This window comes from Stenella coeruleoalba, assembly GCF_951394435.1.
Source record: "Stenella coeruleoalba genome assembly, chromosome: 1".
In the NCBI taxonomy this organism is placed as follows: domain Eukaryota; kingdom Metazoa; phylum Chordata; class Mammalia; order Artiodactyla; family Delphinidae; genus Stenella; species Stenella coeruleoalba.
Genome location: NC_137169.1, coordinates 167,890,345 through 167,906,407, shown reverse-complemented (window position 1 = coordinate 167,906,407; position 16,063 = coordinate 167,890,345). Strand labels below are relative to the sequence as shown.

The 16,063-nt window shown below is 49.7% G+C and overlaps 1 protein-coding gene across 1 annotated transcript; it reads right to left on the bottom strand.

Moving 5' to 3' along the window:
- Positions 1 to 3,516: 3,516 nt before the first annotated feature.
- ATF3 (activating transcription factor 3) lies at positions 3,517 to 15,505 on the bottom strand. Its single transcript, XM_079927064.1, has 4 exons — positions 15,390 to 15,505; positions 9,241 to 9,484; positions 5,266 to 5,373; positions 3,517 to 4,057 (listed from the first exon to the last, which is right to left on the bottom strand). The coding sequence occupies exons 2-4, from the start codon at positions 9,478 to 9,480 to the stop codon at positions 3,860 to 3,862; spliced, it is 546 nt and encodes a 181-aa protein (XP_079783190.1). The 5' UTR covers positions 9,481 to 9,484; positions 15,390 to 15,505; the 3' UTR covers positions 3,517 to 3,859.
- Between the last annotated feature and the right edge of the window lie 558 nt (positions 15,506 to 16,063).

Here is a 16,063-nt window from a genome sequence, read left to right as displayed (position 1 = left end):
AATCCATGAAAACACTTTACCCCACGTAGAAACTGTTTGAACACAAACAAAGAGTATGGGATGCAGAAGAGAGGAAAAGCTTGGTATGGGTTTGGGTTTCAGGGTTTCTTTAAAGCCCGTGGGAGAAATTCAGATAAAGATGGAAAAGAGCATTTTAGCTCCTGGCAGAAAGTGGAAGTTTCAAGTCCAGAACTCCTGTCGTGGGCCAGAACCCTTTACAGCTCTTTATTCTGAAGTAGGTGTCAGGCCAGATCTCAGGGAAAGGCCAGGGGACAGGATGAGGGCGGGAGACAGGAGGGAGGGTTGGCTGTCCATGCCCTGCCACTGTGACATCACAACCCCAGCAGGTGGTGGCCCAAGGAAAAGACCTTGTCAAGCCAGGCGTCTGACTCTGGCAGAGATCCCATCCAAGTTTATTCTTTCAGAGCCCCGGTTTCCCTCTCTGTCGAACGTGAAAGTAGATGAACGAAGCAAATTGATGGTAAATACTTATTAATCCTTTCTTTTTTTTTTTTTTTTTAATTTTTTTTTTTTTTTTTTTATTCATTCATTTATTTAGTTTTTGGCTGCATTGGGTCTTCGTTGCTGCTGGCAGGCTTTCTCTAGTTGCAGCAAGCGGGGACTACTCTTCGTTGTGGTGCGCAGGCTTCTCATCCCAGTGGCTTCTCTTGCTGTGGAGCATGGGCTCTAGGTACACGGGCTTCAGCAGTTGTGGGGCACAGGCTCAGTAGTTGTGGTTTGTGGGCTCTAGAGCACAGACTCAGTAGTTATGGCATACGGGCTTAGTTGCTCCGCCGCATGTGGGATCTTCCCGGACCAGGGCTTGTACCCGTATCCCCTGCATTGGCAGGCGGATTCTTAACCACTGCGCCACGAGGGAAGTCCCTAATCCTTTCTTTTTAAAGTATGGAAACATAAACTTGGTTACAGAAAAGAAAACTATTTTTAATGCATTTGTTAAGAGAACTTACACTTCCACTGATGATTTACATGCGTTTCTCAGATCAATGTTTCTTGCCATCGCCACTTCCCCCTTCCTCTCTAATTCGTTGTTGTCCATGGCAGCTTTAAAACTGTCTTAAGCTTCATAACGGCCGATTGGTGGCTCATCCAGAATGTAAGTGCAAGGAAATTCATCCCCCTCCACCAAGACAAGGAAGATAGATTATCTCCTGAAAGAAGTGGTAAATGGTACTTCCCCCAGATGCTCTGTGCAGGTTAGGAACTGCCCCTGATATGTAGTTAAAGCAGCAAAATTAGGATGCCTGTGTCACAGGTGACAGTTTAAAGGAACTATACATGAGTTCAAAGGAGCAGGCATGCTTCATGTGCATGAACATTCAAGGAAGCGAGGATGTCTCTGAAAAATGGCATTGGTGGCAGAGTAGCCAGTTTTTATTCCCAGCCTGTGAGTGTTACATATGTGCACAGGGAAAGAGCAAGGGACCCTGGTTCTGTTCCAGACCTAAGGAATCATATGCTCTGGAGATAACAGAAAATTAGGTGGACTGTTTTCTTTGAATTATCACACCTATCCTGTCTAAAGTTATACTCTCTCTTCCTCCCCATCCTCACTGCCATTCTTTTCCAAATTTGAAATACCTGTTTGCAACAATGAGACACAAACCTGGACCTTATAAGAGATGTAATTCAAGTGAACACGAGGAGTTCTGTGACAGATTGTAAGGTTCAAGTTGAGCAACAGGTGTACATTTTAGGCTTTTGTGTATTCAGAGAAACTGGTAGTTGAGGTATTCAGATTTTATATCAAAATTCTATCTTTTGGGCTTCCCTGGTGGCGCAGTGGTTGAGAGTCCGCCTGCTGATGCAGGGGACGCGGGTTCGTGCCCTGGTCCGGGAATATCCCACATGCCGCAGAGCGGCTGGGCCCGTGAGCCATGGCCGCTGAGCCTGCACATCTGGAGCCTGTGCTCCACAACGGGAGAGGCCACTGCAGGGAGAGGCCCGCGTACCACACACAAAAAAATTCTATCTTTTTAAAATAAATTTATTTTATTTTATTTTTGGCTGTGTTGGGTCTTTGTTGCTCTGCACAGGCTTTCTCTAGTTGCGGCGAGCGGGGGCTACTCTTCATTGTGGTGCACAGGCTTCTCATTGCAGTGGCTTCTCTTGTTGCGGAGCACGGGCTCTAGGCACACAGGCTTCAGTACTTGTGGCACGCGGGCTCAGTAGTTGTGGCGCACGGGCTTAGTTGCTCCATGGCATGTGGGATCTTCCTGGACCAGGGCTCGAACCCGTGTCCCCTGCGTTGGCAGGCGGATTCTTAACCACTGCGCCACCAGGGAAGCCCCCAAAATTCTATCTTAATACCAAACAATCTAAAGGGTATGCTTGCTGTTGTGTCCTAGGGTTTGTCAGTGAGAAACTGAGCATCAGAAACCACAGACTGAGGAACAGGATTGAAAGTCAAAAATCCCACCTAGTGGCACCCCAGAGAACAAAGAACAACACCTGCAGAATATTTAAAGCTCGAGACCACCCCCTACACCACCATCTCCAAAGGAGAGGGGAGGGAAATGGTTAGATCTCAACAAACAACCAATTTAAAAGAACACAAACCAGCACAACACTTAAGTTCACCATGTCTTGGTTCCAATATTTATTCTATTGACAGGTTAGGAATACTAGGATAAATAAGTAATATCTTCTTTTACAGAAAATTGTAATGATACTACTGAGTAGGATTAAACACTCTGAGGATTTCACAGAAACGTCAGAATTTAAACAGACAGTAGCCAGAGTCCTCATGGCCAGTGTGAGTGACTGTCTCACAGCTATAAATGCTCTGGGCCCGATTTCTACAAACATCTGCATGACAGAAACAATGCCATTAACATCTAATAATGCTAAAGCCTAGGCATCACCTGGCTTCAAATGCATCTCCACTGATTGTGGTTTTCAACCACAAGAAAAGGAAAATGGAATATTCTTTGGCTCTTCCGGCCTAGAAAAAATTCCTGACCTAAGTCACTGAGCAGAGAATCCTAATCCTTCGGAAGCTGGACTCTGTTTCTGCTTTCTTCCTGTGACATTATAACTGAGTTTGCAACAGAGGACGTGCGTTAATGCTTGGGTGCCAAGGGGAAGAGGCCTTTTCTGTTGGCACAAAACTGCACTCAGTCCAGGCTGGCACAATTCTGTTCTCCCGGGGCTGACAACCTCTTCTGGCCACCTGAATACTTTGCAAGACACTGCACGTGCTGATATGATAGACAACCCCCCCCCCCCCCAAATTCTCAGAAACCAGATCTGAGGAAAGTGATGAGAAAGTCACAGTGGTGTTGTGTGGCACAAACGTCAGAAGAGCACAACGCCTAGTTTTGAAACGAACGCCTTGCACACGGTAATTCCTGTACAGAACAGCATATTTGCTAGAAAGCACAACCCTAGCCATCGCACAGCTTCACAAAATGCCATTCTCACTCCACGTCCCCTACAAGTGACAGTGGCAGCGGCAGCAGAGGAGGTGGCCCCACCCCACCCACCCAGGGTACAGATGATGCTTCTGCATGAATCCTAATGGTGGGAGGCCTGGTTTTTGCAGAATCCAGATGAAAGGCAGGCAGGACCCTAACCAGGGGCCATCTGGAGAATCCAAGGAAGGCCAAGATGTTAAGGCCTAAATTCTGGAGTTGAGGAAAAAGATGCCCTTGTTGCCCTGGTCCAAAGTCCACTCTGGGGTAGAGTGGAAAGTCACCGAGGGCCCTCCCACCGTGATGGTTCTTTGCTGCTGGGATTCAAGAGGTGCACAGGAAGTCAGATCTCCAATGGCTTCAGGGTTTTGGATGTAAAAGGAGGATTCGATGAGGACTCCGCAGTTGCCCCATACCACGGCTGCTTAGCTCTGCAATGTTCCCTCTTTTATCTGTTGGATAAAAAGGTTTCTCTCATCTTCTGGAGTCCTCCCGTTCTGAGCCCGGACAATGCATGTGGGCCGGTGCAGGTTGAGCATGTATATCAAATGCTGCTTCTCATTCTTGAGCTCCTCAATTTGGGCCTTCAGTTCGGCATTCACACTCTCCAGCTTCTCTGACTCCTGGGGGACAAGCAGCAGAGGGATTAGGAAGGGAAGCCACGGGCCAGTGAGGAACGGGGTGGCCTGCTCATGGCCCCTGGGTGGCAAGGGGTAACAGCTGGGACACGTCGGGGCTCATCAAGCTGGAAATGGCTGCTGGCTCCCTGCTACAGTGCCCCACAAAGCCAGGACAGCAGCATTAGGTTTGGGAGAATCCAGAGCCTGGAGAAGCCTTTGAACTTGGAGGCTCCTTCAGAGATGCCTTGAGTTTCCACTCAAGGTTGAGGCAGGTTGTGACCCTAATAGTAACGAAACAGCAATAGAAGCAATGGCAAAGAGATCTCCTTTACACAAGTACAACAGCCCATGGGCAGGTCTTCTGGACCCGAAAGGGCCTTGGGGACTGGAAGGCAATCCAGACTCATGGTGCTTAGTCTTCTGTGGGTCACTGATTTCACTGAGAAGCTCATCTCCCCAGAAAGAATGTACATAGCGATAAACAAAATGTCTTAATTTTCACTGACCCCCTGAAGCAACTGACAGAACCCTTGGGGACCTGTGGAACCTGGGTGAAGACTCTGCCCTGGCCTGTCTACACTTGGGAGAGGGGACACAGCCACTGGAAAGACTGCATCATGGCCTGCTCCAGCTGCCCGCAGATGCCGTTGCCACTGGCGCTTCTCCCTTCTGGAAGGGGAGCCGGCTGAATGCAGCTGGGAGCACAGACTATTGGATGCACCAAAGAGAAGGGCTGCAGAGTTAAGAACGAGAGAGAAAAGCAAAGAAAGTGTAACCTCTGCCTGTAGATTAAGGAAATAGCTTGTTTGAAGAGATTAATTAAAGGCTTTTCACAGTGAGCCAGATGAGAGGTGGCAGCTTTCTTTCCTGAGGAAAATGGGCAACTGAAGCCTCTTTCACTGGACTGACGTATCCCGTACCCAGAGGCTTCTGGACGTGTATGGACCGGCCGAGGGGGAATATGGGCACCAGATGATCTTGTGGTTTTTAATTCACACACCTGCTTCTTACACACCCAGAGTCACATTCATTGTGCTAACAGCTTTGCTACTTCGTCGTTCTGCAACTGGCATTTCTGCTACCAGCTACAATGCCCTTCCTGGGAAAGCACTTCTGGGCGGGGGCTTTCAAACTCCCCTTCCTCACGTGACGTGAGGTTGGCGGGGGACAGGCGTGAGCAAGAGGAAGGAGCAAGGCACACAGGCACTCACTTTCTGCAGGCACTCTGTCTTCTCCTTCTTCTTGTTTCGGCACTTGGCAGCTGCAATCTTATTTCTTTCCCGTCGCCTCTTTTTCCTTTCATCTTCTTCAGGGGCTACCTGTAAAATTCAAGAGGCACAAGCTTAATGGGAGGCTAGAAATTCAATCTACCTCAAATATACTGCCTTTTATTTCCAGCTAAAACTGACAAACCGGGGCAGCCCTAAAGAATTTGGGAGAAGTAAAGCCCTAGACTTTTGCATGCAACCTCTACACACACACACACACACACACACAGACACACACACACACTCAAGAATAATGAAAAATCAAAGAACAGTTAAAATTATATTGGCAATATTAGTAAATTAAATTTATTTTACTTTTAAAAAACATTTGGATTTTAAAATAGGAGTTTGATATTCAAAGTGATAACTATTGGTTATCAACTAGAGCAAGAAACAGATTTTGTTCAGTAAATATGTCCTTTCCCCTAGAACCAGGAATGACCTCAGGAATATCACCTTGCCACCCATTCCCCCTGCCTCTTCTTTGATTCATCTCTATCTTCACCTGGAACATCATCATAGCACCTCCTTCCTAAATTCAGGAGAAGCCCGTGCAGCTCCTGGAGAAGAGGAACCCAAGCCTATTCCCCAACCAAAGTGGCGTTATCAGCCCATGGCTTGGTGCCACCTGTGGGTGGAGAACTAGAACCATCCATTGATTCATCCAAGTTGATATTGATCTCTTCCTCTGTGCCCCACCCTGAGCCAGCCCTGCGATCCTCAGAGAACAAAACCCTGTCCTGCTTTACCATCTGGTCCTCTGTGAAGTTCACTCTGATCCTGACTTCGCCTCTGGACTGATGGGGAGCGAGCAAAGTCTGGCTGCTGGACTTGGCTCAGAGACCAGAGTCCAGCGGGAGTGAAGCACTCACAGTGAGCAGAGTGGGTGATGGTTTAGGCCACTAATGTCAGAACTTTGTCGTGTCACTTGTCACTGCTCCAGACAGCAGGAAAGGCCATGGGAGCCTCACTGCAAATCAAAGAGATCCTGGGACGCCACGATCACCTCACCTCTCACTTTGGATTAGATGTCACTGACTTAAGGTTGGGCTGAGATGGAGGCTTTACAACATAGGGAAACAAAGCCCAAGGGGGAAATACGATGAGAGGCATTTCTACCTTTTATGTCTTGGATCCTAGAACCACATAGGCGGACATTGGGTTTAGACTAAACTACCTTTGAATCTCAGCTTCACTGCCTATTAGCTGTGAGACCTTGTGCAAGTTACTATGCTCTTTTGAGCCTCAGTTTCCTCATTTGTAAAATGGGATCAATAATCTTACCTACCCAATAGGGTTGTGATGAGGGTCAAATTAGTTAATCTATGTAAAGCCCTCTGCACAGGGTTTAGGTGCCATGGAAGCTTTAGTTAGTATCATCATTAACCTCATCATCAATGTCTTCATTAAGAATTCAGCAAGTCTAGAATTCCCTTTGCAACTAACTCTACAGATACTTTTGGACCGGGGGGGGGGGGGGGGGGGGGGGGGGAGGGGAGGATTCAAAGTATTCTCATAAAAGGAAGTACTTGAAAGTAGAGCAAATCTCAGAGTCACAAAGTGTCAGACATGGAAAAGCCTTTCTAAAGGCCATTTAGATCAATCCCCTCACTTTATTGATGTGCAAATGAGGCACAGAGTGGCCAAAAGTAATGTGCCAGGGGAGGCCCAGGAATCACCAGCTCATGGTCAGCAGACCAGTAGGCTACAACACTGGATGTAAAACCCAGGCCTGTGGCTCCCGGTCCTGTGTCCTCTCTTGGCCACAGCTGCCTCATTCCACCGTGCTGCATTCCCAGAGGTGCCTGGGATCTGGGGAGGAGGCTCACGCTGCCCAGATACACAGGATGCCCGTGGGTTTCACAGGCTCAGTGCCTTAAGTTGAGAATTACATCCACCAAGGAGACCAGAACATTCAACGAGGTCATTTGGTACATTCTCTTCCCAGTAGAAAAATCTACTTGTTAAACTGACCTAAGATCAGAAGGTCACTTGATGAACAAAAAAATCACAATACATGAGTTGGATGACTTTAAGACTGCTTCCATGAAGCTGGCTGCCTGCTTCTTGCTCTGGAGAACCCTCCAAATATCCCTCCAAAATGTTTTCCTTCCTTCCATGGCACCCCACTACTTCCACTGCATCCTGTAATTTCAAGATTTAATTAGAAAAAAATTTTTAAATTTTTTCCTTGAGTGTCCCATGTTCCCACCCTGCACTTTCCAATATTGGACTGGGCACCAGTGACTTGCCCTGAGGTTAACTGGGGGTACAGCCAGTGCCCCTAATGCTGCCTTAAGGATATAGCATCATATAGTAGTCCTGCCTACCATTCACTGAATGCTAACACTCAGCCAGGCCCTCTGCTAGACCCTTAACAAATGCCATCTCATTTAACCCTTAGATCAGTTCTATACAGGAGTCATTATTTACCTGCCCCCACCTTTCACAGAATCATAAAGGTTCCTAACCAACTTCCTTTAAAACTCAGTTCTTTTCTGGCCAGGTCCACTACCTCTTGCCTAAAGGCAGTGACCATGCCAGTTAAGTGAGCTTGAAACACTCCCATCTTTCATCCATGAGGGGGAGGCTGACAAAACAGCTGAGACCTCAGCTCTGAAGTTCTCGAACCACCACAGCATTCCCAGCAAGCACCTCCCAGACTTCTCACCATGCCTGTTACTCCAGGTGTCTTATAAAAGGCTGAGGAGTGGAGAACAGCACAAGCGTCAGAGACAGAAGTGAACTTGGAGCAGAACCTGTACCGAGGCTGTGAGCATGGCCGACTGGTCCTTGCTCCACAGCCTGGCCACCTGGGTTCTCGTAGTGATGAAAACAATCACCACACACTCTGCTTCTTCAGAACAACTGGACACAGAAGGTGATCTCATACAGACAGACTCATGGCTTTCAATACCATCCATACGCTGATGGCTTCCAACTCTGTATCTCTGGCCCTGACTCTCCTCTCAGCTCCAGACCCACGTATCCAACTGCCTCCTTCACACCTCCACTGGGGCATTGAACAGGATGGATGCCTGCTCTTGTCCCACCCAATGTCCTGCAGTCCCAACCTCAGCAGCAAATAGGCTCTCCATCTTTACTGCTGGTCAGGCCAGAAATTTTGGAGTCACCATTGACTCCTGTTTGGAGTCATACCCGATGTATGACTCCGGGAAATCAGCTGTACCATCAGGACAGCTCCAGAAACTGACAACTTCTCGGCACCTCACGGCCCTCATCCCGATGCAGACCCTCTCGTGTCGGTACCCTGCTTCTGCCCTCGCTCGTACTGCCCATTCTCGACTCGACAGCCAGGGTAATCATTTAGGAATATCAGGTTAGACCATGTCGCTCCTCTGCTCAGAAACCCTCCCAGGGGCTCGCCACCTCACTCTGAGTACACGGCGTGTCTTTACAATAGCCTACAACACCCAACGTGATCTGGCCTCCACCCGTGAGCTCAGCGCCTGCCTCACTCCCCACCCCACACGTGACCCCAGCCACTTGGCCCTCCTTGCTACTGGTCCTGTGCCCTCAGCACGCCCCTCCCTCAGTGCCCTTATTCTTGATCTTTTGCCAGATACCCATATGGCCCTTATCCACTCCTCCTTCGAGTCTCTGCTCAAAGGCGATTCTATCAGTGAAGCCTCCCCTGAACTCCTGGTTTAAAACAGCAACCCCACTCCTACTCCACTCCCCTGTCCCCCTTTGCTGCTTTATTTTTCTCATTTGCCTGTCTTTTATGGATTTACTTATCTTGTGTGTTGTCCGTCTCCTCCCAGTGGAAGGTAAGCTCCCTGTGAGGGCAGTGATTTTGTTTTATTCATGGCCGAAGCCCCCTGCCTAGAGCATGCCTGCATGGTAGGTGTGCAATAAGTAAGTGCAGGAAGAAAGGGCACCCCTGGGAGAACCTACCTCGGCTTTGGTGACTGACATCTCGAGGGGTCTGCTGCTGACGGTGACTGACTCCAGCGCCGAGGACATCCGGTGGCAGAGGTGCTTGCTCTGGATGGCGAACCTCAGCTCTTCCTTGACAAAGGGTGTCAGGTTAGCAAAATCCTCAAACACCAGTGACCCAGGAGGGGACAGGCAGGGGACGATGGCAGAGGCACTGACTTCCGAGGCAGAGACCTGGCCTGGGTGTTGAAGCATCATTTTGCTGAAAGACACATCAAAACCCAAACTACTTCAGGGATTTGGGGGCATGGGATCAAGGACCCCCCCCTGTACCTGCGACCTCCAATACCTGAGCCCCACCCCCAGAAGAAGGTCCCATTAGCCCTCGGCCTTCTGCTTTGTTTTCATTTCACACCATCCTCATCTTGAGTAAAACAGGTTCTTAAAATACACAGCTCAGTGATGTGGATAAAATGCCTAGTTGAAGTTTATAAGGGGTGGCATTTCAGGCTATTCTGAATTCACAAGAGCTGTTAGTATTGGCTGGTGTGCATATATGCAAATGTAGCCTCAAACAGTCCTGAAAGAGGAAGAGCGTTAAAAAAAAATCAGTGAGACTATTATGTAACCCCATTTGCAGTCTCCTTTTCAAAAAAAAAGAAAGAAAAACTTGGAAGGTATCTGAAATCAAGTTAAATCTATCAGTGAGTGGAAGTAAAAGCAAGGAGTGGGGGACCTTTGAATTTAGCAAATATATCTCTGAAGCTTCCCCCTTGGGAAGTTGGATCCAAGTCATTGAGAATGAGGACAGTAACTGTAGCAGGTGCATTTCTTCGTCCCAGTTTGGCTGGGGTGTGGGAATTCAGGTCACAAGGGACTAGAGTAGCCCTTTCTTAAGGTAAAGGTTGGTGAAGCAAAAGACCTCAGAGTAAAGAAAAGTGAGGAGCTCAGAATGTGGACCTCTTTTGGGGAGTGTTGTTCAGCCCTGTGATGTTTGGAAGGGCTTGGGCTGGGCTCAGAGGGGGCCTGGGACTGGCTCTGGCACTAAGGAGTGGTGTGACCCGAGCTCTCTGAGTCTCAGCCTTTATGTGACAAATGTCTGGGAACTCCTACAGCACCGGGATGGAGTCTCCACTGTTGCTCTTTCCAGAGCCTGACCCAGCCCCTGGCACCGGCTTCTCCCAATGCCTGCTGACTGCTGGAGACTATCCGACTGAATACATGAAATGAGGAAGGGGTGGTTAAATCAAATGGCCTCTGAGGTCCCATCTACCCCCTATCCTTCTACAGCCCAGGGAAGACAAAGGGACAAAAAAAAGCAAGCAAGAAAGGGCAGAAATAGTAATGGTTCCATGGCCCCAGTTTGGAATAGCCCTCCATAAATCTCTTCCTGCTGTATACTCCCTCCAGCAGTGGCCATCCCCCCTCATCCCTGCTTTCAGTTCTCCAGGGGCGATGAATGTGGGGATTCTCAGGGCAGGCGGTCCCCTTGGAGCATCCCTCTCAACCTGGGGACCTGAGGTCATTAGCTAAATCCAGACAGAAAAGAAGCCCTTTGGCAAGTCGCTAACATTTCACAAGTGCCTCCTTCATTCCAGAAACCTTATGTGCCTTATCTCACTTAATCTTCATGAGAACCCAGTTAGGTCCTAGTCCCATTTTATGGATGAAGTAACTAAAATTTAGACAAGCTAAATAATTTGCCCAAAGTCATAGAGTTAGTATGAGGCAGCGTCAGGATTTGGAATTAAGTTTGACTCCAGAACTCATGCCCTTAATTTACAGAACATAGAATATTATTCTAAATTGTAAAAGCAAACAAAAAGCCAGAGCAAACTTTTCTGGAGGGTTGGGAGTAGGCATGGGGATGGGTGAGGGTCCTGGAACTGAAGTGATGGAAGGGAGACTAAGCAAAGAGCCATGGGGAAAATGTGAATTCTGTACTGAATTCCCGAGCTTTCTCTGCCTGGGTGCACACTCAGACTGCTGCCTGCATTTAGGAATTCCCAGTCTGGGGTCAGAACATCAAGATTTGAGGCTCACTTCCTTATGCGTCATCATCTTACCTCCCAGAGCCTTCTCTCTCCTCTGTAAAAGAAGTCTAAAAACAATCACCCTATTTTCCCAGAGTTGTGCAAGGCATTGAAGAAATAATACCTGAATATGCCCTGGAAAATATAATGCAACTAGGAAATATGTTATTATTGGGCCTCCCAGAGATCTGTCCAGCCCAGGGCTGGCTCTCCCAACAGATGCTCTGTGGGGTCCAGGTGGGTGTGGGTGGTTGGTCACTGTCTTTGATCTCAGACACTTCTGAATACAACACCCTGTACATCCCCTCTACATCCCCCTTAAGATCCAAGATACACTGATGGTGGCAAGAATTCCAGGCCAATGAACACCACCATTGTTGACTATTCAGAGAAACCCAGGAAACGTATGTGATTCTCTTCCCAAAGCCCTATGTCATGAGTCAGAACTGATATTCTTCTATCAGTTGAATCCTGTAATCTTAGGATGCGGGGAGGAGACTTTTCCGATAAACTCTGAGAAACCAGCTCTCCAAAGCCAGAGGCTTAAGATTCTCCCATGCAATTGTGTTTTCCCTCCCTTTCCAACGTTATTAAAAACGCAGTAGTTCAGGGATGGATTTCAGAGCTACCACTGGGCTGGCCTTTGTCTGAAGGACGGCATGGCTCCCTTCTGCACAGGCAGTTTGAATTCCACCACAGTTGAGCGTAGTTCCATTTCACCTCCCAAGTTTATTAATGAGCTTTCAGGGCTTGGGGTCTGCTGTGTGGGTTTTTTTTCCCCCCTTCTTAGTGTAAAGTCAGCAGTCCTGATGAAAGAAACTGAAGAATGCCAGTGGTATGGAATGTTTTTATGAAAAGCATTGGGTGGGCTTACTTGAGGATGGAAACAGGTTGTAAAAATGTTTAAAAGCCTTTCAGAAAGTAAAGCAGTTGTAACTGTAACGATTTGGGTTTTTCCTGCACTCAGCTAAAGTTCAGTTTCTTGAGATACTTTCCAGTTATTTGTTGCCTCATTCTCTTAAAATGTGATCAGCCTAGACTCAGGCTGTGCCCCTACAAGAAAAATGAAGTTAAACCTTCAGTTTTTAAGAAAGTTGAGACCCTTGAACATCCCCCTTTGAAGAAAAAATTTTAGAGGATTTTCTGAGCTGACTTTCTGTACTGACCTTAAAATTGTCTAGACTTATTACAAAGAACCTGCATTTTGCTTCTCATTATCTCTAATCAGAGATCGTGTCATACAATCGGTAGTTTCATCATTTCCAAGAAAGTGAAACTTTACTCATATATTTCTTTAACTGGAAATTCAGCTCCCAGATTTTATTTCCTAGTAGCTGCTACTACCTTGAATTTTCACTTTTAATTTTCATCTCTTTCCACTAAGCACTGCTCATAAAACATCTTATAGTAGGTAGCCAGTTCTTTCACTAACTTCCTGTCTTGGTCTTTCTCCTGGCCCACTGGAAGTAGGTATATAGACACTGCAGTTGTAGGTGTAAGGCTAGACATCAGGACAGAGATGACGCTTGCAGGCCTATCACTACCACTCACACGCTGAGCACCCGCTGGCATGCTTTCTGGACCTCAGTCACCTCATATGTAAAATGAGACCAATACCGCCTGCCCCAGTTCCCTCCCAGGGCTGTCAGGAAGATCATATGAGATATGTGAAGGTGGATTTACACACATCCTGGGTAGCCATTATTACTGTGATTCCACTTTCCCCATTTCAGGGGGGACTCATAATGTTGCTGTCAATGAAGTTGAGCCCCACTAATCATGAATTAACTGGAACCCTCAAGAAATTCAGGTCAGTCACAGACAGCTTCTTTTGCACCTTGACCTCTGGGCTCTTGGTGCACCAGATCAATTCCACCCCACTATTTGCTGGCCCCAGCTTGTCCCCACTGGTCTTAAGTACTTGAGAAATGACCAGGTCTCACACATGAAACCGTTTCCGGTTCCTGTCGTGTCCTGGCTATGTACTTCCTCTTCCCCAGGCTGAGTAACACTTGGAACCACTGACCCTGTCCCATGCCCAGCCCATTTGAAAAGGGAAGAAACCATGAGCTCTACCCAATGGGATAGAACACCCAATATTAGAGTCGTCCAGGTCAAATCTTCATTTTGTAATTGAGTAAAATGGGGTCCAGGAAGGTAAAGTGACTTGCCCAAGGCCATAAAGCTGGCGAGTGGCCCAGCCCAGGCCAAGCTGTTGACCATCCACCTGCTGCTCATTTTGCTTCATCACCAACAGAGATTCAACACCGCGAGGATCAACCAACGAGGCAAATGGAGAACAGAGCCATTGGCCAGGTAGATGAAGGGTCAATAGTCCTAGGAACCTGTACCCACCACAGAGGAGGCTTTGATAGGACTAAGACAGGGAGGGGAAGAAAGGGGACAATGAGGAGAAAAGACCAAGAGGGGGAGAGAGAATGGTGGGGTTAAAATAGGAAGGATCTGGAGGCTCCAACAGCTGCCACAGGTGCTGGGTACTGTATATTAGTCACACTGTGTGCCTCGGATGCTGCCTGCGGTGTTACCTCTGAAACCACCCAGACAATAATAACACTAAAACCCACCCCCACCCCAGTCTTCATCCAGGATATCCTCAAAGCAGTAGCATTATTCTACAACAAATGCTACATGCAAAACAGGGGGACAGTTATACCAATTTCTCCTTCATTTAAAGTTAAGAGACAGAGGCCCCAAACATGTGACCGTCACCCACACTGAAACAAGTGCATTAAGAGAGCACCCAGATTTTCTAGCACCCAATTTTTTTTTTCTGCCTCCATCAAGGGATTAGCAGCTCCTTTATTTGTAAGAAAGCATGTGCGATTTGGAAATGAAATTAGGGAAAAGAAAATAGAAGGAAAGGAAGTGATTCGATCAGATGAAAAGAAGGTGGGGGGGGAGCAGAGAAGGAGAACCATTCCAGTGGAAAGAACGTGGGGAAGGGAAGAGATGCCCCACAAAAGAAGTCCCTTTTCCCCCACTGCCTCGGAGGCCGGCCAGTGACGTCCAAGCCCCCTCATTCAAGTCACTCAAGTCCCCTCATCCGTCCCTTGTCTTTCAATTACACCCCCCTAGAATCTGAAAACCTTCGTCCAGACAGGACCGTAACGGTTGTCCAGTCCAACCACCACCTCGTGCCCGCAAACAGGCAGAGGGGCCCGGAGTGTCTATATGCCCACATTTCCCAGCTGGGTATATTGAGCGAGGTCCAGGACATCAAGTGCAGTGTAAGCTCTCAGGGTCCTGCCCCCTAGACCACAGAGCCAGTCTCTCAATTACCTGAACTGGCTTCGCACTGTCGCTTCCCCCCACGGTGGGTCTCCCCGATGGAAAGCAGAGAAATCCGCGAAACGCCAGAGGAAGAGCCAGAGCTTGAGTCACAGGTACTAGAGAAAAGCGTGTGAGAAACTTGGGACAGGAAGTCTCCGGCCCAGACACTGGGCATCTGTGCCGGGAGCCTCTCCGCCTTCTGCCCAAGGGCAGCCACATGAGCGCGCGCCACCTCTGTAAACTTACCCAACTAACTTTCGCTCCGGGCTACCGGCGCTGTCCTGCCTCCCGGCGCTCCGGGGCGGGCAGGGCGATCCCCAGCGGCCGCGCGCGCGACCCCGGCTCGCCCGCTCCTTCCCCATTCATTCCGTTCCGCCTCTGGGGCAGCCCTTCCGCAAGCATCGGCCTCCGCGCCTCTCGGGAAGGCTGGGCTCGCAAGTGGCAGTGCCCGCGCACCGAGCAAGGGATGGAGCCGGTCGGCGAGCCCGATAGGCTCGGACACCCTGAGCACCCACCACCCGTCGACCGCTCCCAGGGGGTAAGTAAACGCAAGGGCGGAGAGGAGCTGTGCTCCGACGCCAGTGGAGGAGCGGGAGCCCGACCTCTCGGTTGCCAGGAGCATTTCGCGCCCCAGGTCAAAAGAGAAAGTTCTTTGCGATAAAGTTTCTAAAGCGCCGAGAAGCAGTGGTGGCTGGGAGAAGTTCAGCCAGAGTTCTTTCGAAGCCAGAGGCGGGGGGCAAGTGTCGGGGGTGGGCGCAGGGGCCGGCGACTGGTTACCAGAGGGGCGCAAAGAGAATGAAAGCGAGCCACCCTTGCCGCGCTCACTCGGCTTCCAACGCTCACCTCCTGGCTCCACTCGGGGCGCCCAGGGTCCGGAGGGCGGGCGGGGTCGGGGTGGGGTCGGGCTGTTTGTGGGGCCGGCGGGCGAGCACAGAGGGCGCACAGCCGGCGCGCGGGCTGGCGGGTCCGCTGGAGCGGCGGCGCGGGGAGAGCGCTGTGCAGTGCGCGCCTCGCTGCGTGCGCCTGTGGCTGGGAGCGCGTTGCATCACCCCTTTTATAGCCCTCAGGCTGGCGGCGCGCCCTTCTCCGGGTTACCAGTCCCAGGCTGACGTAATGCTATTAATAGCTTCCCCCGAGAACCAGCCGAACTAGGCTGGGCGAAAGCCGGGGTGGGGTGGGGGGCGGAGAGGAGGGGCCAAAGAGGAGGAGGGGAAAAGAGGGACCGGTGATGCAAGCTCGGGGAGGAGCCGGCCGGGGAGCGTTCTCCCGGCCTCGCACGCCGGGACACACGCACCCGCCCGCCCTCTCTCTCCATATCAGGACCGGAGCCGCCCGGGCTGGCCGCCAGATGTGCGTACTCGCCGCTGCGTGTTCCAGGCATGAGCCAATGGTGCCCAAGCCAGCGGCATGACTCCACCGCGCTGGCATCTCTCCCTCCGCTAAGTTGCGGAGGGGGGAGTTTGGAGAGACGGGTCCTGGCCGCTGCCCAGACTAGGTGAGGCTGGAAGCGAGCAGCG

Excerpts from the sequence above, each read along its gene's own strand:
- ATF3 (XM_079927064.1), bottom strand. The coding sequence starts at position 9,480 with ATGATGCTTCAACACCCAGGCCAGGTCTCTGCCTCGGAAGTCAGTGCC. Across the intron at positions 5,374-9,240 it reads TGTCAGTCACCAAAGCCGAG|GTAGCCCCTGAAGAAGATGA; the intron begins GTAGGTTCTCCC and ends TGAATTTTACAG. Across the intron at positions 4,058-5,265 it reads AGACAGAGTGCCTGCAGAAA|GAGTCAGAGAAGCTGGAGAG; the intron begins GTGAGTGCCTGT and ends CTTGTCCCCCAG.